Source organism: Hevea brasiliensis, chromosome 18 (genome assembly GCF_030052815.1).
Source record: "Hevea brasiliensis isolate MT/VB/25A 57/8 chromosome 18, ASM3005281v1, whole genome shotgun sequence".
In the NCBI taxonomy this organism is placed as follows: Eukaryota; Viridiplantae; Streptophyta; class Magnoliopsida; order Malpighiales; family Euphorbiaceae; genus Hevea; species Hevea brasiliensis.
This window is the reverse complement of record NC_079510.1, coordinates 40,768,102-40,792,439: the sequence shown is the minus strand read 5'-3', so window position 1 is coordinate 40,792,439 and position 24,338 is coordinate 40,768,102. Positions and strand designations below refer to the sequence as shown.

Below are 24,338 nucleotides of genomic sequence, written 5' to 3'. Positions count from 1 at the left end.
TCACATGAGAAATATAGTGAAAAACGTATACAAGTCAAAGTTGGTGAACCATACGCTTAATGTTGCTGCTGAGGAACAACAATTCCGGATTGAAGTTGAAATTAATTAAAAAATATATATTTTTTTATAACTTAAGTTTTTAATGGATAATTTAAAAATAATATTCTTTTTAATAACATCTCAACGGCGATGCTCAGTAAGGGAAATCTTCACTCTTCTTCGAGAGCGTGGTGGCGAGCCAGAACAACCTTTTTGTTTGCCGCGCTCACGCGGTCTCAGTTTCAACGGCCCTTAATTGGCTGCCACTTCCATCTGCGATTGGTAGACGAAAGCGACCTCGAACTTTAAACGTTAAGGGTTAACGGCCAAGTAACGGAACATTATCCCCACTTTTGCCACGTGGTCCGTGGTAGATTCGCAATTACCAACCATTCACTAACACCCGTCCTTCACTTATGCTACGTTAGCATTACGGCATAAGCTGATTGAGGCCTCTCTTCTCCTCAATCTGAAATTTTTTTAAGAAATAAGTAAATGTGAGATTTTCTTTTATTAAAAAAATTGAACATTATAAAAAAAATACAAATAAACAAAAATATATATATGGAATGTGCTAATTTTCCTTAATTTTCAACGATAATATTTAATTTTTTTTCTTTATTTTTCTAAAAAAATTAAAAAAAAAACTGATCGACAATGCATGATATATATTTTTAATTAATGAACTTAAATAAAAATTAGTTATTATTATTATAAAAAATAGTTTAAATAATTGAAGATATATGTAATTAATTGGATGAACATATAATAGTTGTGGATATAGTGGGAAAAGAAACAGTCTTGAGAGAGCAGCCATTTCAAAAACTTGTTGACCTTAATAGGCGTACAGACTTAAATTGTAAGTGGGTTAGGTGCTGCCTTCCATGACCCTCTGTTCCCTAACCCATAATTTCAGTTACCCTTTGTTTGATTTAGAAACCAACCCAAGATAATTTCAATCTTCCTCAGATTTGAATGAGAGATTAAGAGAAATATTGTCGTCGTTGAGCGGGATAACTTAGTGATTCTACTCAAGTGCTTTTGGTACATGATATTGTTATGATATAAAGAGTTAAAATTACATCTTTATTAATAGTTTAAATTTTTAACGTAACGTTAAACACTTTTATATATATATATATATATATATATATATATATATATATATATTTGAAATTGTCTACATGCATGCACTCAAATTAATAAATTTTTATTTTTTTAGTAAGAGTGAGGGGAAAAAGAGTTAAATATTGGTGTCGATAAGAGGTTTACAACAATCTAATAATAGCTAATGGGGCCTGTATATGTATAAAATGTCACATTCATCATAAGCTACAAGGCATCGCCATGGACACTTGTCCCTGTTTCTAAATATTTTGCTAACCTGTAGAATTAGAGCCACAGTTGGCAAGACTTGTGCTCACCAACTTCAACCATATAACAAGTGTAAAGAGGATGATATGTATATATATATATTAAAGAAATGTGGACTGCCAAGTGTTCGAGTTCTCTATCAACTTACGAGAGTTATCAATTCTATGGCGAATATTAATTTGTATATCTGAGTCTCTTTCAAGAAAAAAGATATGTATAGAGAAATAAATTGAATATCAATATTAATATTTAATTAATATTATCATCAAGTCCTTTTTAAATCCGATATCTCTTGGCTTGCCCCTTAATCCTCAAGCACACATGTAATTGCTCTACCATCAGACGCGAACTGTATCTCATTATTTTAGTAGTAGTAATTAATTAATTAATCGCTTGATTAATAAGGAGCTAGCTAGCAGATTGCTACAAGATTTGATCGATTATTATAACTTATCTTAGATCCTGTCTATTGATCATCAAACATGCCGCTCGTCAACATTTCAATCTCTGCAATAATCTTTTAATCACTGAGGCAAGCAAGAAGACTAATTCTTCTTTAATTGGAAGATTACTCTATATTAATCTGGGATTTGTCTGATAATCATCAAACACGTTTCGACACTGGTGAACAAAATTAAGTTATTATAACGACCATATATATAATCTTTTTCTGTGGCAATATTACATAAGCTAAAAGTTTTGTTTAACCTTAATGAGGTTTGCCTTTATATTGACTTCACTGCTTCCTATTACCAATTCTAATAGTATATAGCAATTTAGTAAGCAAAGCAACAAAACGTAAGCAAGCAGAATGGTAATTAACAAGAAGTAGAATTAAGGCAAGTGTTAATGAAGAAATGTAAATTAATCATGCTTAGAAATTTATGCAAGTGTGATTGTTAAATTAACACGTCTCTGTGTATGCTGCAAAGTAAGGAATTAACAAACTACGTACAGATAAAGAATACTATGACAAGTGTAAGTGTATAATGATCTTGCAGGTATAGGATATAGTAATGTCAATCTATAAATTACGTTAAAAAAGAGAGAGAAATTTGGAGAAAATTACATATAAAATAGGAGAGTTGCTCGTATATTAATTGTATATAATGATATAATTAATAACCCAATATAGTATTTAACTCAACTCAACTCAACTAAACCTTTATCCAAAAAATTTGGGGTGGGCTATATAGATTCGCTTTCTCCACTCTAAACGATTTTGGGTTAAATCCTCAGAAATGTGTAATGCTTCTAGGTCATGTTGTACTACTCTATTCCAAGTCAATTTAGGTCCACTCTTTTTTTTCTTTCTATCATCTAACCTAATGTGCTCTACTTATCTAACTGGAGCCTCCGTATGTCTATGCTTCACATGACCAAACCACCTCAATCTCCCTTTTCTCAACTTAACTTTAATTGACACCACTCCTATCTTTTCTCTAATACTCTCATTACTGACTTTATCTAATCTAGTATGGCCACTCATCCACCTTAATATTCTCATCTCTGCAACTCTTATCTTAGACGCATACGACTCTTTCAGTGCCCAACACTCACTACCATATAACATAGCCGGTCGTATGGCTGTATGGTAAAATTTTCCTTTCAACTTATTGGGAATCTTACAATCGCATAAAACTCCCGTGGCACGTCTCCACTTCAACCATCCGGCTTTAATCCTATGACTAACATCCTCCTCACATCCCCCATCTACTTGAAGGACTGAGCCTAGATATTTAAAATGATTACTTTGGGATAGTACCACTCCATTCAAACTAACTCCTTCCCTATCACCAGTTTGGCCTTCACTGAACTTGCAATGCATGTATTCTGTCTTCGTTCTACTTAACTTAAAACCCTTTGACTCTAGAGTACTTCTCCAAAATTCTAGCTTTCTATTGACTCATTCTCGTGTTTCATCTATCAGAACAATATCATCCGCAAACATCATGCACCAAGGAATACTCTCTTGTATATGTTTTGTTAATTCATCTAAAACTAATGTAAAAAGGTAAGGGCTTATGGTTGATCCTTGGTGTAATCCAATTGAGATCGGAAAATCTCTTGTGTCCCCTCCCACTGTGCGCACAGTAGTAGTTGCTCCTTCATAAAAAGAAAATATCTTGGATATTATGAAATTTTTTGGAGCTTCAAGCACTACAATGATTGTAAAATGATGGTGTATTGGATTATTTGTCATTGACCTTACGCAAGAGATAGAATCTTTCTAACATATCTCAAACAAAACATGTATATATATACAATTATTCTTAGAAACCAGACAATTATGCTTCTCTTTGTTCTAGCTATAATGTCCTCTTCTATCTTGTTTCGTTTTAATTAATGCTTAAAATGGAGATAAACTCACTAATATTATATAAAGCTCAAAATAAAAAAGGTATTTTATTTTAACTTGTTTCTACTTTCTAGGGTACTCTTCTCAGTTCTTAGTAATGGCCAAACGAAAGAGACAAAAAATGACAAGCACAAAGCTTTGTCCCACTCCCACCGATCTCCAATAGTAAAGCAGTGAGGTGACTGTAAGTTGCAATCAAAACTATTTCCATTCGTCATCAAAACCCTGATTTTGGTGCTCAACGATTCAATTTTTTAACTTCTATCGCATGCCAACTTTCTGAAACATGCACAGGGGCCCCAAATATTGGTGAAAATTTTCCCATTTCAATCATCTAGAGTTTTCAGAACATGATAATATATAATACTAGACCATAGTAGCCCTAGTCCTGTACACTTGGCTTGCATTCTTTAGCAGATTTGGACTATGTAGTCAAGAATCTGGCACTGGCCATGTTTTTGTAGTAATGGGAAGAAGACAAGTGGCTTCTCTGTTCTCAAAATCATTCATGCACTACACTGCCCGCCACTGTTAGCTAGTGCTTTACACATGGCTCGTTTTGTAGGCATGCACAGCGTTGTAGACCATAAAAGAGTAATTCCAACGCTAAAACAAACAAAAATTGAGAAGAGAAGACAAGTAATTTAGCTTTGACGTTTGTATAAACTTCAAATTCTTCAATTTGTGTTCGTGACTGGTGTTTAATCATGGATTTGACTTTGATGAATGGGGTTTTTGTATGTTATCTGTTTACGTTTCACCTGCTTAATTATAAAATGAATTGAATTTGATCTTCATTTCTAATGTGGATATATAACAGATGCTTACTGATTGATGTATGTGTGTGACCCGTGGAGTTAATTAATTATTACCTCCACTAGTTTATTGAGGAATCATATCACTGATCTCCTTTATTCTTTCGTATGTTTAATGATCAAGAATTGAACAATATTAGGCAGAAACTTATCTTATATTTTGACATTGGAATGTTGGATAATTTTTAAACGTTTTATATGTAAATTTATTTCATGCCATATTGAGTTTAGCATTTGATGGTGTAATATATATAATGAGTCTTCAAATTATCATTTATTATTCTTTTTTTCTTGTGTGCATTGCTAATTTCATAAACTTTTAGTTTTTATTATTCATGATTAAAAATTCTTTTCATAATCAATGAGTATTGAATGCATTACACTTTTAAGAAGAGAATTAACGTTTGATTATAGGAAAAGACATTATTGAGAGAGGTAGCCACAAACTTCGAAAGGATGAATTTTTTGTGCAGTATAAAATGGATATAAAAGAATATCTTGATAAATAAAAAAAAATCTACTATTATTATTATTATTATTATTTTAATGAGCATAATTAAGCTGGTTATTATAAATTAATGATTTATATACTATTTAATTTTTATTTAATTAAAAATAAAACTATAATATGGTTACAAAATATAGACTTTTATGTAAAATTAAACTAAATTACATCTCGGGGATTGCTTGGGTAAGCATTAGTTAAGCTATAAAATAGAATATTATTAACATAGATTATATATACATTCTTTCACTTACCAACAAACTTAAATATTTAAAATTAAAGACTAAAAAAAGTATTTGTTTTAGAAAAATGTCTCTATTTTTTTAAAAAATAATTGGATATTATCTTAATAAATTTTTCCATAAAAAATTAATAAATTTTTTATTATAAAATAACTTTTTTTTTTTTAATTTTTACCTGGCTCAGCCCGCACAACGATTGGGTCATTCAAATTCACAAAAGAAAAACTCTTTTTTCTTTGGGCTTTGGCCCATAATCTGTCTTGTTCTTCAAGTCGCCAACATCAAGTAGGCACTCAGCTTCAAGATCCTAGAGCCATGGAACTGAGGGGGCTGTGATTTGAATAATTGCTCATAGAAAATCGAATTTAATTACAAAAAAAATGGAATTTTTAATCGAACAAGGCAAGCAACTACATCAAGATTGCTCTACTCTTCTACTGGTGAGTTCATTTCTTCTCTTCTTATTTTTCGTAAAATTTCACTCTCGCTGAAGCCATTTCTCTTCTTATTTATCTAAAGCTAGGGTTTCGTAGCATTTAAACTTTGTTTGGTTGCTCGGAAAGTGTAGGATTAGAAAGGAAATTGGCGCTCATTTGTTAACTGCATCTATGTTTTGTTTGTTTTGCTTCCTCATGGTGATTTACGTTATCATTTACGGTTTTTTCCCCTTCTTATCCCCTGCTTTTGTCGGATGTTAGCCTGCGCTATCGATAGGGAATGTGGGGCAGCTAGCTGTTGATCTCTTGGTATCTTCGACGAAGGCGGAGAGGATTGGGTATTTGGACGATCCCTACATTCTTCCTTGCGTTGGAAACGATGCCTATGGACCCATTCCTTGCGGCGACCTTGCTCTGCCTCTTGAAGGTTATTGTTATTATCGGTCTTCAAATTGCAATTTTGATATTGATGTTGCTGTTTCGAACTTGCTCTTTCTGGTTTCACTGTACTATTTGCTGAAGGTTTTGGGTGTTTTGCAGCATATGACTCACCTGCAAGTGCACTGACTCTCATTCAACAGCGATCCCCCGTTGTTCAGGTACTACTTCAATTTTGGAAGCCTTCTTTGCTAACATTTCTGTATGCCAATTTGGGAATGAACTTGGGCGTTATTTTGTATGTTGTATTTGTGCTGAAATGAAGATATGCCTAATTAAAGTCTAGAACATTAGGGTATTTCTTCATCCATTGCATACTGTGTGCTGATGCTTGGAGTTGATAGTCTGTAGCTAAAATGACACACTATCTTTTAAGAATTGCATGCAGTATGTTGCTTGAGTGAGGGTTTAACATGCATAGTGTGAACTTATGTTGAAAAGGTGAAATACCAGAATGTTTATGTGCTTAGATCATCAATGTACTACGTGCACTATCAGATGGGGAAGAAAAGTAGAGAGTATGAGAGTAATGAGTTGTGACAGCAAAAGCAAGAAATTCTCTACAATAGTGCATCTCAAGTGGAAATGCAGACTAATTTTTTGGCTATGCAAACTAACCAGAATGGTAAGAGAGAAGCTCCTAATTGCCAAATTGAAAGGATTATAATGAATGGCTATATTTGCCTGTTGACAAATTCTTACAAGAGTCTTGAAACTTGATAGGAAACATGCCAACCAGAGTTTGAGCGAGTGTTTGCATCTTTCATGTCTCAGGACTTTCATCAACTTTGGACAACACTTGTAACCATGCATGTGAAGTTGCATCATGAGTTTATATATCATAAAATTCTTATTCTGTCCACTTGCCTTTGGGAATCTGTTGGTTGATAACAAATTGTTCGTACAGGGGATGATGATTGAATTTGCTAAGAACTTGGCAGATTTTGCAGTTACTAGCGGAAAGAAACACATTGTTGTGCTTTCTGGCTTAGACTTTGGGAGATGGCAAAGAATTGATATGTCAAGGTATTTCTTCACCTGGTGTTTAGCATAAGTACAACCCTTAATTCTTCAATTAGCCTGAAATTGTTATTTGCAGTCCTTTGGTGCCTGAGGTAGCTAAGAATTCTCTGACAACTGGTTAAATGACAACTAGGTGTTTATTTTCAGTCTAGTTAGGTGTATTAAGAACTTCATCAGCTACCACATTTTCAGAAGATCAATAAAAAAATAATTGGTGCGATAAGTTTTTACTTGTGCAATTTTTATGAAGCAAACGTATTAAGCATCATGAAATTATAATCAATGCCTTCCCACAACAGAAATCTGCTAAGTATGTTTGTGTTATTTGAATTTCCTTTGCAACCTAAGCAGTGAAGTGGGTACATTGTTTGCAGCTGCATAATCATTTTTTGGATTTTGATTGTTTGTTTATCATTTCAGTGGTTTACAGACATATTATCTATCTAGTACCAATAATGATGGAACAGATGAGTATTGTGAACAACTCGGCTGGAAGAGATTGCAGGAATATAACCCTGCCCAGAGGTCTTGGAAATATCTTAGTGCTTTAGCTGAAGGAAATGCATTGGAAGAAAACAGATTGCCTTTTGAAGATGAACTAGGAGAAGAAGATTACTATCCAAGTTTGCCTTTTGCCGCTCTCATTTCTTGTTTTAAGGTATCGTTATGAAGCATAATGAGCAAATCTCTGTGAAATTGTGAAATTATGATCAATAATGTTTTAATGCACTCTATTATGTATTTTTATTTCAATATTCAAGTTGGATTTTATAGTTTATGTGTTATCTATAAATTTTGGTTTCTTCGTAGTCTCGTTTTTGGTTGAAGTTCCTAGCCAGTCTATTATGTTGACTAATACATTGGAAGTGTATTTGTTTTCCTGCCGTATGTTTTCAAAGGATTTTCACTGCAATGAATTTTTAAAGAGGAGATACTATAGAGTCTAGAGCTTCTACTATGACAACAATGTGTGGTATTCTTCTTTGTATCTGTGCTTTGCACATCGACATTTCATGCTTGCCAATATAACACCATTATCTATCATTGGTCTAAACTCTTTTGAGTCTTGCTTTAGGTCTACCTTTTATTTACTTTATGATTTCAATGGAGCAAGATTTTTTAAGTCTAACTATAATGTTCAATGTGCATAGATCAAAAAGATTTGACTTTTTTTTTGTTTTCTGAATCAGGCAAAAGGTTTAAAAGTTACTTGCTTATTATGTTACTGCTCTGAAGGGGACAACATGCCTGATGCTTTTCATGTGGCTGAGGCTGCATGCAAACTCTTGGGGCTGTCTCCAGATAATTTCCATGGTGATTTTTGTGATACAAGTCTATTTATTAGAGCTCTGTAATTTCATCTTGAGAACACATAATTGCATCACAAACTTGTATTGGATGGGTGGAGGCGAACGAGTGGGCCAGGGGAAGTGTGAGATGGGCTTACTTGGGTTTGGACCAATCCTTTATAAAAATTAAAACTAACCAATTACGTAATTAGTCCTTCACGGACTTTCTTGACCCTTTGGTTGACACTTAGAAACTTGAAATCCTCCCTTGAAAGTTGAATTGAACTAGCTGAGCCAAATTTTCTTTTATATCATATTACAAATTTGAATTAAACGGGCGAAGGTGAATGAGTAGGCCAAGGCAAGAGTTTGTGAAATGTGTGATGGTCTTATTTGGGCTTGGATCAACCATTGCTAAAAGGTTAGAACTAGCCAATTAGGTAACTAGCCCTCCACCCTTATAAGCCCTTTGAATTCCTTGTAATTTTTAGATGAGGGACTCTTAATTGAGCCGAATCAAGAGTCCGTGAAGTATGAGATGGGTTTACTTGGATTTGGACCAGCCATTGCTAAAAGGTTAGAACTAACTAATTAGGCAGCTAATCAAGCCCTTTGAATTCCTTATAATCTTTAGATGTGAGACATCTTGACAAATTGAAAGCTTTGAATTTCATTTTGCATGCGCTAATTAACATTATTTGATTGGAGATCATTTCCCAGTAATTAAAAATGAATGGCTTAGGAGGTCAAGCAATCCAACTGATTTTGGTTTATGTAATTTTTCAGGTGATGAGGGTGGTAAATGGCTAATCCCATTTTCATGGAAGACAGTGTATGGACCACCCCCAGATATGTCTATGTTTTAGCCTGGGATTAACCAAACCTGAGGTAATATCAATATGATGCTGTGCCAGGTTTTGGTACTCTTCTCAGTCTGTTTTTGAATCAGTTGTTGATTCAAATATTTGATCGAATTTGACAGTTACATCATGGGTTGATACTTCGAACTGTGCATTCATCTTGTGATATTAATGGTTAGCTTCCTTCAAAAGGAATGGAAATGAGTGTTCTTAATATTAATCCATAGAATATGGTATTTCCTGTGTTTTAATAAGCCTTATGTTTTCAGCGCGCCCTCAGCAATTTTCATAGGACAATAGAACAGAAAATTAAACGACTTCATCCTAAGAAGATTTTATTTTGCACGTTTAAGAGATTTTTCTTCCATAAAGAAATATTATGAAAAATATTGTTTCTCCTTTTTTTTCCCCTTCATTTTACCAATAAATTTGCTTCTATAAATGACATTTTCAATGTGCAAGATATTAACTTGTCAGGTGGCTAGTAGGATGTGCTGTTTCGATTTCGATTCGGGGTATGTTTAGACATTAAAATTTAACCAAAATTTCGATATGGTTATAGTTTGCTACTTTGTTTTTTAGGTTTCGGTTCAATTAGGTTATCGATTGTTTGGTTTTTGTGCAGTTTTTTATTTTTAAAATAATTTTATATTATTGTTTCTATAAAAAATTGTACTTAAATTCTGAAACAGATCATTAATACATAATTTGTCATTTTAGTTATTGTTAAATTATATAATATTTAATTATAAAAAAATATATATAATTTAGAAATAAGTGTAATATGTAATATGGTAGTATAAATATAATATATATATTTATTTATTTATTAATTATATAAGATTTAATTATAAGGTATAAATATAATTATGAATTATGGGGTGATTTAATGTGTTGATAACTGTAATTATTAAGAAAAGATGGAGAAGTAAAAAACAATATTAGTTTGTATATAGTTAATATATAAATAAATTATAATTTTAATTACTTATAAATATAATTATATTAAAAGTGTATAATACATTGAAAATTATCATACAAAAATATAGATATAAAATTAATTATTAATTTAATTTTATACGGTTTGAATTTAATTTTTAATAAAAAATCAAAACCGAATAAAAAAATAATAAAACAAGTTGAGTTCTATCGAGAATCGTACACAATTCTAAGCGGGACAAGTCATCAACGGGAAAAAGCATAAAGTACTTTTTTTTTTTTGTAAGAAGCTTTTGGTGGGTGGCCTAATTTTTTTTCTAATTTAAATTTATATCTTTATTCAAGTTTGAGAAATACATTTATTGCAAGATTAATATAAAAGATTTATTTAAATAAAATAAATCTTTTAGTTGAAAACCTTATTGTATTAACCCATTTTTTTTTATCTCAAGTTAATTATGAGAATTTAGATTTAGTTTAATATGAATTTAAAACATAAATACATAATATTTATATATTTAATAATTAATTTCATCATATATCTTGTATTTTAGGTTCATAATAAATTAGGTTTAGATAAAAAAAATTTATTAATTATATTTCAACTAATCAATATGTATTTGACTAATAATTGAAAAATGAGAAATAATTGAAAAATGAGAAATGAATAAATGAATGTAAGGATGAGTTGAATTTATGTAAAAATGAATTTAATAATTGTTAAATTAAATAAATTAAATTGATCTAGGAATTAATTGGAGTTATTTAAGAGAAAAAGAAAACACATAATGTAGTTCAACCAAATGGGCATATGGTGGTAAATAAACTAAGTCTAAAATAATAATAATAATAATAATAAAATTGGCGTATGAACTCTCTATCATATATCTTAATATGTTTTAATTTTACGTTGTTAGTTAACGTGGGAAAAATCAATTGATCTTAACTTTAAAATGATATGTATATATACATCTTTTGCAGAGTTAAATCTTTTAAAATCCCCAATAGAATTGATTATTAGTGGGCATTTTATATGTTTATTTATATATTTAAACTTTAATTAAAAAAAAACTAATAATAAAATTACACTAATATATGTTTCATATTGTTATTTTTTAGAAAAAAATTATTCTTTTTTGTTAAAAAAAATTTTTTTTACATGGACAAACAATTAAAGATGTAGAGTTCCATATGTTAAACGATGATTTTAGCTCAAATGCATTACAATTTCTCTGGAATATATCCTTCCAAGCTCCTGCTGATACTTATGATCCAAGGAACCGGTCCACCATGAAAGGGAACCAACTGGGCTTGTGTTGGATGTGTTCTATCATTTTCAAAAAAACCAAGCTTTCCAGGCCCATTATGAGCTTCGGGAGGACTACTTTTTTTTATTATTAAAATCGGATTAGACGTGGCAACACTTAATTTGAAGCCGGTTTGAACTTTGATCTAGATTATTTTCTCTAATAATTTTAAAGATAACAGATCATCAGGGCAAATGTCAATATCTGCACAATCTTACAGTAGAGCTCCGACAATAATTGTAAGCATCGACGTAGCACTTCAGCTTGTAAGAATCTGATAGTCAAATATAATTCTCTCTCTCTCGTTTAGCTCTTCTGGTTGGATTTCCTGTCTAAAACTGGAGTTGTTTTCTTCTTGAATTTGAGCGTTGAGAAAATGGGAAAGAAAAGCTACCTGGCAATGAGGACAGATCAAGAAACCAGTGACTCGATTGTTTCAGATATCAAAGACTTGTCCGAGGCTGCTAAGAAGCTAGCCAATCACGCCATCAAGCTTGGTGGGTTGGGTTTTGGGACCTCTTTTCTTGAATGGCTTGCTTCTTTTGCTGCAATGTATGCCTCTATTACTTCTCCCAATTTCTATTTCTCTCTCTCGCTCTCTTCTTGTTATGGCGTTTCTGTCAGTTTTATTAGCATGCTTCTTTCTCAGAATCTCGATTTTACTGGTCTATGTTCCAAATTATTGTTGGTGATGTATGTTATGTTCTTGTTAAGATTTAATTGATGATTAATTGGTGAAAATTGGAAAAACAACAAGTGAATAATTTATTAATATACTTGAAATCTTGATTGATTTTGAATTTCATGGTTTATCCTCTTCAATTATATGCAGGTGATCATGTCTGTTGATGTTTTTAGTTAGGGTTTTAGCTATCCTGAAAATTCCTTATTGTTGTTACTGCAGTTATTTGTTGATCTTGGATCGAACAAACTGGAGAACAAACATACTTACTAGCTTATTAATCCCTTACATTTTCTTTACTCTTCCTTCAATACTGTTCAGCTTTTTCAGGTGAGGATTATTCATTCTTTGGGTACCACACATATTATTCCATGGCCCTTTAATTTCCCCACTTTCCTCGCCATTAATTTATTTCTTTAATCAGGGGAGAGGTTGGAAAATGGATTGCTTTTGTTGCTGTTATATTGCGGCTTTTCTTCCCAAGACGTTTCCCAGGTACAATAGTACAATACAGGTTCTAGTCATAATTCATTGTGTAGCTTAGTTTGATCAAATACGGGATATTCATTCATTCTATCTGTCATTGCAAATTTTCCTATGTTCGCAAAGATGTTAACTATATGTCTTGTTGCAGATTGGCTGGAAATGCCAGGTGCTCTGATTCTTCTGATAGTAGTGGCTCCCAGTTTGTTTGCAAGCACGTTAAGGAGTAGCTGGGTAGGTGTGGTAATATGCCTTGTCATTGCTTGTTATTTGCTTCAAGAACATATCCGGACATCTGGTGGGTTCAGAAACTCATTTACAAAAGCTCACGGCATATCAAATTCCATTGGCATAATCCTTCTGTTTGTTTATCCTGCCTGGGCTTTGGTAATTGATTTCCTTTAATGCAGAACTCAGAAGATTGTCCATTATGTTCACATTGGCAAATTTATTTTTGAATTTTTCTGTGTATCATAACATGTCCAGACTTAAAATTGCATTGCCCTTGCTGTGTTATTGAGACCTAAAAGTCTTAATTCAGTTATTCATTTGCCATTTCTGTACACAAAATTTGTTGGAACCTTGGAAAGTTGCTGCATTACCGTTACCTGTAATAAACAGTGTTCAAATGTCATGGAGATTTTATTGGAGATATATACTATTGTTTATCTTGTTGCCAATGGATAGCCTTTTGATGTTCTTGTATTTTGCTCCACTTAAATGAAGCCACCAGCATTCACCATAGTTGAAGGTATCTAATTTTGTAAATGTTCTCATTTTATTGTTCTTGACATTGGCAAATCCTTTTGCATTCCTGTGGAAAATGCAAAGATTCTATATGTTTGTTAGAAGGCTGCCAAAGTGGGCATTATTTTCTTTTTAGGATGATTCAACTTTCTGTGCATAAAACTCCCTAACTCAATTCAACTAATCCTTAATTCAAAACTATTTGGAGTTGGCTACTTTCAGTGAAGAAATTAGTTACAACAAAATGTTTATTCTCAATTATTTGAATTTTCTCATTTCTGTAAGAGAGTTGGATGATAGACTAATGATTTAACCAGATTTTATATTCAGAATAACATCCCTGGAGTAACTATTTATGTTGAGAGAGAGAGAGAGAGAGAGAGAGAGACTAACATCAGGAATATGTAAACAAGTATAAATTTATAATTTAAATTTGGAAGGGCTTAGTAAGAAGTTTAGGTAATCTTGTCTATTCATAAACATTGACAATCTCTTAAGGTGTTCTCAAACAAGATTAACCATGACTCTAAAGAAACATTGAAATGACACTGACAATCCTGCACTTCTGCATTTTATGTTCTTGGTTACAAAATTGCTCTCACGCTTTCAAACCCTTTGCTTCACTGTACAGTTGATCAATGCAGTCCTGCACAAATGTTTCCCAATATAAAGTCGCAAATCATACCATTTTTTTTTTCAGTTCTACACTATAAGATGAGATTAAGTGGAGTAACAAGGATCTATTAAATGTATTAATTTGGCAAGCGATGGCATTGGAAAGTACCTTGTAGTATTTGAGCAACTGAGGCCTTTTCAGCTTAAATGTTGGAGTTATCAGATCCCTCTCCATATCAAAAGGATGTGGTTCCAAGTGAACTGCTTTTAACATTTCAAATCCTCTAAGCTGTGCCAATATTTCTTATGTTAATTGAGGAAATAAAACTAAAGCCTGCGCATCAGATACAGGAAACACAGAAAATTATTCACGTACTTTGTGTGTCTGACCAGTGCTATTCAGCTCATCTAAAATATATTTCCTAGCCTTCAGATTTTTGCACAAAGATTTGAAATCATCAGTCACATTATGGCTTGCCGCCCAATCCTCAAGTGCCTGTCTCTCAGGGATCACTACAGCAACAAGAAATGACTCGAAACTGTTGCCGTAGATCCAAATCTGGATACCAGAGAGAGAACAGCTGAAGTTCTGGTATATTTTATATAAATGAATTGGTTGCTTATAAAAAAATTATATTTTTTGCATTAAATATTATAGAAAATGATGACTATCATCGACATACCGATGATACAAGAGGGCATCGTGTATATGTGTTCTCAAGGTTCTCCACAGCAACATATTCACCTTGAGATAGCTTGAATATGTTCTTTTTCCTGTCAATTATCTTCATTGCTCCATTGGGTTGCAATTCTCCAATATCACCTGCAATATTTTCAAGATCATTTAACTGAAAGTGATATTTTAAATCTGCAATAAGTACATAAAGGAGAAGTGAGAATAAACAAATAATTTAAAGATTTTTTTCATTAAAATCTAAAATCTTCTTAAACATCAGATCGTGAGGAAATTAGTATATCTCTGTTGACATTACAGCTCGAGAAAAAGATTTGAAAATGTTTATCTACCTGTATGAAACCACCCATCAATAAGGACTTCTTTTGTTAGATCTTCTCTCTTGTGGTAACCAGAGAACAATGACTTCCCCCTGAGGCAAATCTCTCCCCGTGGAATACTGGATAGTGCATCGTATCCCATCTCTGGCACAGACTCAAGCCTTACTTCAATGGTTGTCACCGGGACTCCAACAGTTCCAATCATAGGAAACACATCACCTATGGATGTTAAACAACCTCCACAACTTTCTGTGAGACCTATTACAGGGAGGGAAATCACAGAAGTTAATGGATTGGTGTCATATTAGCTTGTTAAGATCATTTTGGCCATATGGCATTCCTTCATACCATATCCTTGTGATAAAGTAGAGCAGTTTGTGACTCTTAAGAACTCCTCCACATGCCTAGGCAAAGGTGCAGCACCAGATAACATGATACGAACACGACCTCCCAATGTTTGTTTCGTCTACCAAAATGAGAAAATTTAGATTGATGAACATAAACTTTTAGTAGGACTAAAGGGTATACTGACCTACCTTATCAAAGACAAGCCTGTCCAAGAGGGGTGCTGCTTGGGCTTGTGGCAATCCCTTCTCAAGATTTCCTAGCTTGCTGTGCACAGAGTCCTAATTAGTTGAAAACTTAAGACATGAAGGATACCAGTGAAGCGGTTAACATTATAATTCACTTACTAGTTATAAGCAAAATCAAACAATTTCTTCCTGAAAGCACCTCCAGATGAAATTTTACTCATTGTACCTTCAAGAATAAAGTAAATTAATGCTTAAAACAACAAAGATCAAGAATGTAGTTGCATAAAATGAAAATAAACATATAATTATACCAGTATATATACGATCATAGACTCTAGGAACACCACAAAATATACTTGGCTTCAATTCCTGAGCATCCTCAATCAAGTACCTTATATCCTGTAAGTAAAATCCAAGACAATCTTCAGTGGAAAAAATTGGAAAGTGAAGTGAAGATCTGAAAGTAACAGAATAAAACAAGAAGAAATTCTTGATATTTACCCCTCGCCAAAATCCTATAGAGGCACCTTTGTATATGCAGTAGGTCTCAATTATTTGATCATATACATGAGCCAAAGGAAGGAAAGAGAAGTATGAATCTTCTTCTGTAGCCTGCAAATAGAAAACAATGTTAACATTATAGTGATACTGATATATAATCGACTTATGATTTCCAATTTGAGAACATAGAATTCTGAGAAGAGAGAATTAATTCAAAGCATAATGTGTTCAGTTGTTTACCACTCTGTCTGTAAGAAAAAGTAAATGGTCGACAGACAATACTTCAGCCATGATAGCTCCATTAGTAAGGATAACACCTTTTGGTTCTCCTGTTGTTCCACTAGTATACATTATTGTGCAGATGTCAGTCTTCTGCTTAGGAGGTAATTCACAAACCAAACTTCCCTGTGGAAAAGCAAATAGCAGTGTGAAAAATTCTTACAAATCCAACCTGAACAACCAATGATTTAAATCGAAGAGGACTAAAATGATCAATCATTTCAAATTCTTTACCAGATGAGAAAATTCCTCCCATGAAAAGCAAGACACTCCCAGTTCCTCAGCTTCCTTCTTCTGCTTGCTAGAAATATTTCCAAAGCTAACAATGGCTGAAAAAGAAAAAGAGAGTTTAATTTGTTACTCTACAATAGCCTATTTCAGACTTTTCAAAGAGAAGGAGGTTTTTAGTTTGTTCACCTACTTTTCAGATATGATTTGCAATTTGGGAGACAAGATAAGATCTGCAAAAGAGACATGTTAATGGTGTGAAATGAAGAGAATCTAAGAGAAAGCCTATACAAAGAATTAGGAGCACTCTGCAAATGCCAAGTTAATTTCTGGCAACTTACAGAAGAGAGCTTGGTCTCCTGGACAAAAGCTAATGAAATTTCGGCATGATTAATGATGAACTCCACTGCATTAGGGCCTGTGAATACATGTTAAAAGCCAAGTAATGGGTGCTCTATGAAGAATTGTGATTAAAATCACAAGCAAACTGAGATTCATTGAAAAAAAAAAAAAAAAACATACCAAGAGTGTCATACAGTGGTACATATACAATAGCTTGACTGTTACAAGCCTGAAAAGGCCAAATTAATGCATCAGAATTGGCCAACATGAATCTAATCTTAATACAAAAACATCATTAATTACCTCCATTGCAGTAATCCATTCTGGGCAATTGGAGCCATATATACCACAACAATCTCCCTGAGAATTAATATAAATCCATTAATTATTTCCAAATTCATTACTTGCATTGATTAATTTTAGTTTATATAGTACTTCAAATTCGTTCAAATTGGACTTACAGGGTTGAGACCACGGCTTCTCATTGAAGAACCAATTCTGATGGCAGAATCATAAGCCTCTTTATAAGTGAGCCACACATAAGGACCTACCTGCAACTTGTAATAAAATAACTTCAGTAGTTTCTTCTATGGAGAAGAAAGTTTCAAGAGTGTATATATAAACATTATACTATAAAGTGAATAGATACCTTTGAATCTGGGACTCGTCGTCCAAGCATTTGGTTGTTGGGGTTCTTAAGAGCCGAATCACTGTATTACGACATGTAATAAATTTATTAATTACCAATTAAGACTAATCAAAAGAAAATTTGACGTTTACCAATTTAAGCAAAACTTAATGTCAGTTGGCTCGATTTATTCTATTCATTGGATTTGATTAAGTTCAATAATCAAAATTTTTTAATTTTTTTAAAAAAAATAAAAAAAAAATCCAATTTAATCCAATTTCCATCATTCTTGATTTTATACAAAAAAAAATTTAATAAATTTTAAATTAAAAATTCATATAAAATTAATTAAAATATCCATAATTAAATTAACAAATATTAAAATTTTAATAAAAATATTTAATTTAAGAATTATTAAATTAGTTTATAAAAACTTAAAGAGGTAAAATTAATTGCAATGGAATATGGATGTAGATAATAAATATGGCTATTAAATACCTCTCTTTTTACTAGAAATAAACTGCCATCAAAATTTAATTACATTTGTTAATAGGATTTGATGTTTATCCACAGGCCTAGAAACATCAGAAAATGAATGAAGCAAGAATTTGATATTGTTAAACTATTCAGATGCAAATGGAAGACATTTGTTTGAAGTTTCAAGTTCCAGGTGTATCTTTAAAAACAGAAGTTCCAGGGGCAACTCAAAAAACGCCAAGTGACTAAGCAGAGACACGTTAATCAAGCCTCCAAGCTGAAAACGTAATCAAATCATTTCAATACGTTACATTGGAGACTCCCACTCCACAACACAATGAAGAAGCCTAAAATTATCATTGCCTGGAAACACCAGACTCTGTTCTCAAGAAAACCGTACCAAAATTGCTCCCAAAAAAATTGAAAAAAATCAGTAAGTTGAACACTAATGCAAAATAAATAGTAAAAACATACCTAAAAAATTGCCAAGGAGACTCCAGTCCGGCAGGTACCTCCAGGAGGCCATCTTTGGCGTAAATGCATCTGAAAACAGGCCCTGCTGATGGTTTTCTATCAGTTGCAGGCCTTGATTCTTCAACCTTGACTATGTAATCCATAGACATTGCGATTTCAAGAACTAGGTCTCAAAAAATTTCACAAGAAGTATTGATTTTTGTGATAAGATTTGTTCTTGAATTTAACGACAGTACGTGTTCATAAGAAAGAGAGAGAGAGAGAAAGAAAGAGAGGGAGTGGCAGAGATTGTTGAGCTGTGAGAAATAAATTCTATGAATCACTGAGGGATTTTTATAGCAGTGTTTTTACGAGTGTTTTAAAACGGTTTGCCGTTTCAATACATTGAATACAAGTTCCCTTATTTATTATGGTAGATGATCGGTTGGTGTCTACATTTTTCTCTGTTCGTTCAAGAAAATATTGTGGTTTCTCAAATATTTGTTGATCAGTGATAGACTTCTGTTCATCTCATCCACCATTGGCTACATTAGCTTTAATTTAATTTAATCACTTCTCTCGTAGGTGCATTTATGAATATTTCCTAGTTTTTGAATAATTAATCACTGTATAAGAATCTTAAAATAATAAATAATGATTGATTTTTTTTTGTTAAAAAAAATTAAATTTTAATAAGATGTTGTTCTAACATGGAGGCGCATTAACACTAGGCAAGATATTGCATTCAAATTCTGAAGATGACAAATTGACAATACACAAACAAGTCAAGATTACATATTTCTTTTAGTGCAGGATTGATGACTCCAACATGATGTGAATATTAAGATTTAATTATTAATATTTTTCTATTATTTCTATGATAAATCATTTTAAAGGATAATTGAAAAATTTTCCAGAATTAGATTAAAAAAAAAAAATGTGTGGATTAAGAGTAGATAATGGAAGTAGATGGGTTGCTTGTCCACGTAGAGGTGGTGGGTTGTATTGAAAAGAAAATGCATGGTGCAGCAGGTAGGTTGGGTACGACAAATTGTGATTAATGCCGCTTACCAAAATTAGAGGTTATTGAATGTTCAATTGATCAGTAAGTCTTCACACGCCATTATTCAAGCCTTCAATAGATCTATTATTTTTCTTTTCCTTTAAAAAATAATAATAATAAAATCCAGGCCAGAACCCACAAATCAGAAAAAATGGAATGGTTTTCTGAAGATTTTATTCAATCATTCACACCGTTGATCTGTTAATAATTTCTCCATTTTCAGACTGAACCAGTGGAACACAGGAAATGGAATCTCCAATTTCTCCTGAATTTTCTCTGTTTTCAAGAGCTTGAAGAAGGGCTGACTATAAGCCAGCTTTTCCAGGCCCAAGAATGAAAAAGGAAGAGGAGATTGGCCTCAATACTTAGGATTTCTGAGAAAAACATTTGGATCAATACTCTTTAGTGGCCCATAAAAATATAAAAAGAGCCTTGAATTTTATTAGTTATCATATTAAATGAATTAAATTATTGTAATATAATTTTTTAAATAATTCATTTTTATTTTTTTAAAAAACTAAATTGTTATAATTATACGCGTTTTCTGTAGTAAAAGTCAATTATATTTTGATTAAAAATTAAGTTCGTAACAGTCTACTTAACTTTATATATATATATATATATATATATATATATATATATATATATATATATATATATATATATATATATATATATGTAATTTAAAGAACATTTTTGTTTACCTCATTTTATGAGAAAATTATTAATATGTATAATCAGTAGTGGATTTTCGAGCAATGGACAATAATGGTCGAGTCTATGATTTCTTTTGAAGTATACTTGTACTTATTATGTCAATACTCATCAAGTTTATAGTTTTTTTCTTTTTTTTTTTTTTTGAATTTTACTATATATTCATTGTCATGATTCGTCAAATTAAAATAATTATTTAAATATTTAATTTAATAATTTATGTTAAACTTATATAAAAGAAAACTCAATATTGCAAATGAATATTGTACTGCCCCTTTTTCTTTTTTAAAAAAAGGATAATTTTGATTTTAATAAAAATATATATATTTTCAGAGATAAGACTGAAAATAGACAACTAATAAAAAATAAATAAATAATATTTATATCTTTTTTATCTTACGCAATTACCATCCAATAGACAATAGTCAGTCACCCATCCAATTAGTTTTCGTATTCTTGATTTATTTTATTGTTATTAATATTAAAAAGTCCATGGAAATTAATCCAGTAATTGTGGGCCACCACATCAAATTTTGCATTTTCTTTTCTTATTCCACACAAACACCACAACGCAGTGAAGAGAACACCCAATGCCCCCGTCAGACACACCTCCCAATTTTCAAAAGCTTTCTGACGTGGCATAGAGTAAATGGCGAGTAATATTGAGAACAGCTGGTGGCATATGTACCTGATACCACGCGCCTTATTCAATGGCACCTCTCCCCCCACCGTCGACAAATCACGGTCAACTTTTGGAACAATTAACCCATACAAACGAACCCCACCCTCAACATACAAAGTAAAACCTCGAAACGCCATTAACACACTTTACACAAAACCGCCACCAACATGGTTATCAGAGCCTTGGCCCCTGCCCCTTCGCCGGTGCACCACCACTTCAGGCGGGGCCCATCACCCGCTTCCACCGTCGTCACTACAAATACAATTACCACTCCCACCCAGTCATGGTCACCCCCGCCTGACTCCAAACTTCCCGTTGACTTCAGCCCACCTTTGATAGCCATGGTAGTAGTGGTCGCCACAGCTTTTCTGGTAATCACGTACTCTCGCTTGATTTCTCGTTACCTCATACGCTTGCTACGCCGCTGGCGAAGGTGGCGTCGCCGTCGTCGCCTGCGTTACCTCCCTTCTTCCAACGACGACTTAGACTCCCCGCCGCCTCTCTTCGACTCGCCTGAAGGCTTTCATGTGTATTCCCCTTACGGGCTCGACGTATCCGTTATCAATAGTTTACCTCTTTTCCTCTACACCACCAAAAATGGCTCCCACAAACTGAGCACTAATAGTAAAGACTGCGCTGTCTGCTTGCTCGAGTTCGAAGATAACGATTACATCCGTACGCTTCCTGTTTGCTCTCACGCCTTTCACGTGGATTGTATCGATATCTGGCTAAGGTCTCACGCTAACTGTCCTCTCTGCCGTGCCAGAATATTCCGGTCGGAGTCCCCGTTTATCCCGGTGATGGCAGCCAGAATCCGACCGAGCCTCGATGATACAATTCTGCATAGTATTAATCTGGAACCCATAATTCAAACTCCACCTCCTTCTCATGCCAGTACCACAGCAGCAACCACCGTAACGACGATAACAGAGATCACTCCCTGTATTGAGGAACCATCATCGAGAAGAAATAGCAACAATTTGAACAATTACAGTCAGTCAGAGGATCGATTCAATGGGCGTGATTTCTTGTTGAAACGGTCCTACTCCTTTGGGCTTGAACGCAGCTTAGCATCGGAGAGGATGTTGGTGATGGAACCAGCGACAGCGTCACCATGGCGGTATCGGAGGGGAAGCTTCTGGAGTAAACGGCCATCGCCATTTGGATCATTATCAAAGCATAGGGTATTTTCATTTAGACATTACAGAGGCATGAAATCACCATTTTTCAGACGAAGGGGAGGATTCTTCCCATTGTCAGAGAGATACCCAACAAGCGGCGGCGGAGGAGGAGGAGGAGGAGGGGGGTCATCTCGGCGGAGCAAGTCGATGGCGAGTCCAATGTTCATAAGATCATCGGTGGCAGCATTCTCGTCGAGCAGACTAAGGTGTGGGGATCCGGAGGCGCTGCTGTCACCGGAGAGATTGAACAGAAGGTAAAGAAAGGACAAAAGGGGAAGACACGTGTAGGGCAGATGGGTTAAAAGGAAGGGTCGGAGATGGGATCGGGGAACGGAGGAGAGTTAATGAGAAGTATGAGAGTAGTCTGGCAATTTGTGTAGAGTCATTAATGGGATGTGGGGAGGACCATTTAATGAAAAATTGACGAGAGAGAACACACACTCTGCTACTTTAGTTTTCAATTTCCCCACACGTCTCTCTTCCCCTTAAACAAATAGTTATTCATTAATGAGGAGAGAGGCCTGTGGGAATAGGGATAGCTCCTTTCTTTCTTTCTTTTTTCCTCTGTGCTAAGTGCACCGACAGAGGACACACACACAACACGTGGAAGGAGATTAGTGAGAATCTTTTTTTCTCATCCACAGGGTTAGCCTGCTAGACTATAGAATATGAGCTGCTCTGCTCATGGGCTTTGTTCAATCACTTCTTTCCTCGCTTTGATGAGAAATTAAAATTTCATGATGACCAATCATTATCTGCTTATTTGAAAATTAAAAATTTATTAAAATTTAATTCAATTAATTCGTTATTGTCACGAATGGTTAGGCATAATGAACTCAGGATATCAGAATACACAGACGTGTGCATTGTCAAGAACAATATTCACGTATCGAGCACATGAGGACAAGTAGCGCATGAAAGAATGTCTAGGTAATTGTTTATCTGTGATCTTGAGGTCCATTTGGCAAGGTTTGGGCTCTGGTTGTGCGGGTTTTTGACTCCTTGGACTGAGTCTTAACTTCTACAACTCCCCTTCTCCTCTCTTGGTCGCCATGGCAGCTCCTGAGGTTTGGTAGATTGGCCGCGTACCGTGGGCGGCTCTCATTTCAGATAAGATTTCTGTTTTGAGAATTGATTTTTCGGGTTTGGGGCTTGTAAATCTGTATGGGCTTGGGGTCAAGTTGTTGTCTTTTTGGGCCTCGTGATTGTTTAGCTTTGTTTAGGCCTGGGCTGTAGCTTGTAGTCTCTCCCCTCAGGGCCTTCAAATGCATTATGCAGTTCAAAAAAAAAAAAAAAAAAATCCATCATACGTCCTCAGCCCCACAATTCTCCTCCTTTTATCCTTAACAACAAGAGGAAATAGAAAGAAAACTACAACAGAGTTCCTCCCCTTGAAAAATTAATAAGAATATCAAAACAGGAAATATATATATATATATATATATATATATATATATATATATATATATATACACACTCCAAATTCACAGGATCAAATTAGCTATATAATGCCAAGAGCTATATAGCCAGTGAGTAGAATCTAAAGGTCAGATAATAACTACACTCGCTAGCCCATGGATTCCCAAAAGATAAAAAAAAAAAAAAATGACCATATGCAAAACTTTAACTAGTTGAAAGGAGCTCACCAATCATCGAGGATGATAAGCAATCCCAAAAATCTTGGATTTCACTGCCAATAGTCTCAAAGCGACGAATAATATTTTGGTTTCGTCTTCTGCAGGTAACTGTGTCAGCAATTGTCACGACCCAACCTATGGGCCGGACCGGCACTAGGACCTGGGTCAGCCTAAAGCCCCCGAGGCTCGTAGTAAGCCTAACTGTTCATTAATCCAACTCTAAGGTCCATTTGGGCCCAATATCAAGAAATCAACCGGACGGAGTCCGGCCATAAAGTGGACCTTTCAACGGGGAGTTTTTGACTCACCCGACCTGTAAACAAAATATAACATCAATTGGGGAGCTCAGCTCACCCTCCACATACTCATCATCATAAAAATAAATGGGAGCATACTCATCATCATAAAAATAAATGGGAGCTTAGCTCCCTCATCCAATCCATCAAGAAAAG

General features: G+C 33.8%; 4 protein-coding genes across 9 annotated transcripts; 3 read left to right on the top strand and 1 right to left on the bottom strand.

The window, feature by feature from the left end:
• Positions 1–5,617: 5,617 nt before the first annotated feature.
• Positions 5,618–9,601, top strand: LOC110637481 (uncharacterized). Of its 2 annotated transcripts, XM_021787594.2 has the most exons (8): positions 5,618–5,774; positions 6,033–6,198; positions 6,312–6,370; positions 7,117–7,235; positions 7,653–7,890; positions 8,423–8,546; positions 9,308–9,409; positions 9,504–9,601. In XM_021787594.2, exons 1-7 carry the CDS (start codon positions 5,715–5,717, stop codon positions 9,385–9,387), a joined length of 846 nt encoding a protein of 281 aa, XP_021643286.2. In that variant the 5' UTR covers positions 5,618–5,714; the 3' UTR covers positions 9,388–9,409; positions 9,504–9,601. The 2 variants fall into 2 exon arrangements, with proteins under 2 accessions (XP_021643286.2, XP_021643285.2); XM_021787593.2 differs by having other exon boundaries at positions 9,308–9,601.
• A 2,125-nt stretch (positions 9,602–11,726) lies between these two features.
• On the top strand, positions 11,727–13,472 carry LOC110637472 (cold-regulated 413 plasma membrane protein 2). 4 transcript variants are annotated; one of them, XM_021787584.2, is made up of 5 exons: positions 11,727–11,893; positions 12,001–12,179; positions 12,532–12,639; positions 12,734–12,804; positions 12,944–13,472. In XM_021787584.2, the coding sequence occupies exons 1-5, from the start codon at positions 11,822–11,824 to the stop codon at positions 13,195–13,197; spliced, it is 684 nt and encodes a 227-aa protein (XP_021643276.2). In that variant the 5' UTR covers positions 11,727–11,821; the 3' UTR covers positions 13,198–13,472. The 4 variants fall into 4 exon arrangements, with proteins under 4 accessions (XP_021643276.2, XP_057996465.1, XP_021643277.2 ...); XM_058140482.1 differs by having other exon boundaries at positions 11,735–11,866; XM_021787585.2 differs by having other exon boundaries at positions 11,741–11,893; positions 11,994–12,179.
• Positions 13,473–13,940: 468 nt separating this feature from the next.
• On the bottom strand, positions 13,941–18,955 carry LOC110637470 (probable CoA ligase CCL6). 2 transcript variants are annotated; one of them, XM_021787581.2, is made up of 19 exons: positions 18,631–18,955; positions 17,701–17,761; positions 17,513–17,608; positions 17,355–17,411; positions 17,232–17,280; positions 17,051–17,127; positions 16,903–16,942; positions 16,716–16,810; positions 16,443–16,607; positions 16,203–16,313; positions 16,013–16,100; positions 15,861–15,927; positions 15,705–15,780; positions 15,517–15,634; positions 15,181–15,426; positions 14,838–14,977; positions 14,531–14,713; positions 14,324–14,443; positions 13,941–14,185 (listed from the first exon to the last, which is right to left on the bottom strand). In XM_021787581.2, the coding sequence occupies exons 1-19, from the start codon at positions 18,777–18,779 to the stop codon at positions 14,138–14,140; spliced, it is 1,986 nt and encodes a 661-aa protein (XP_021643273.2). In that variant the 5' UTR covers positions 18,780–18,955; the 3' UTR covers positions 13,941–14,137. The 2 variants fall into 2 exon arrangements, with proteins under 2 accessions (XP_021643273.2, XP_021643275.2); XM_021787583.2 differs by having other exon boundaries at positions 17,513–17,602; positions 18,631–18,949.
• Positions 18,956–20,846: 1,891 nt separating this feature from the next.
• Positions 20,847–22,997, top strand: LOC110637457 (RING-H2 finger protein ATL65). Its single transcript, XM_021787563.2, has one exon. The coding sequence runs from the start codon at positions 21,236–21,238 to the stop codon at positions 22,505–22,507; it is 1,272 nt and encodes a 423-aa protein (XP_021643255.2). The 5' UTR covers positions 20,847–21,235; the 3' UTR covers positions 22,508–22,997.
• Positions 22,998–24,338: the final 1,341 nt, after the last annotated feature.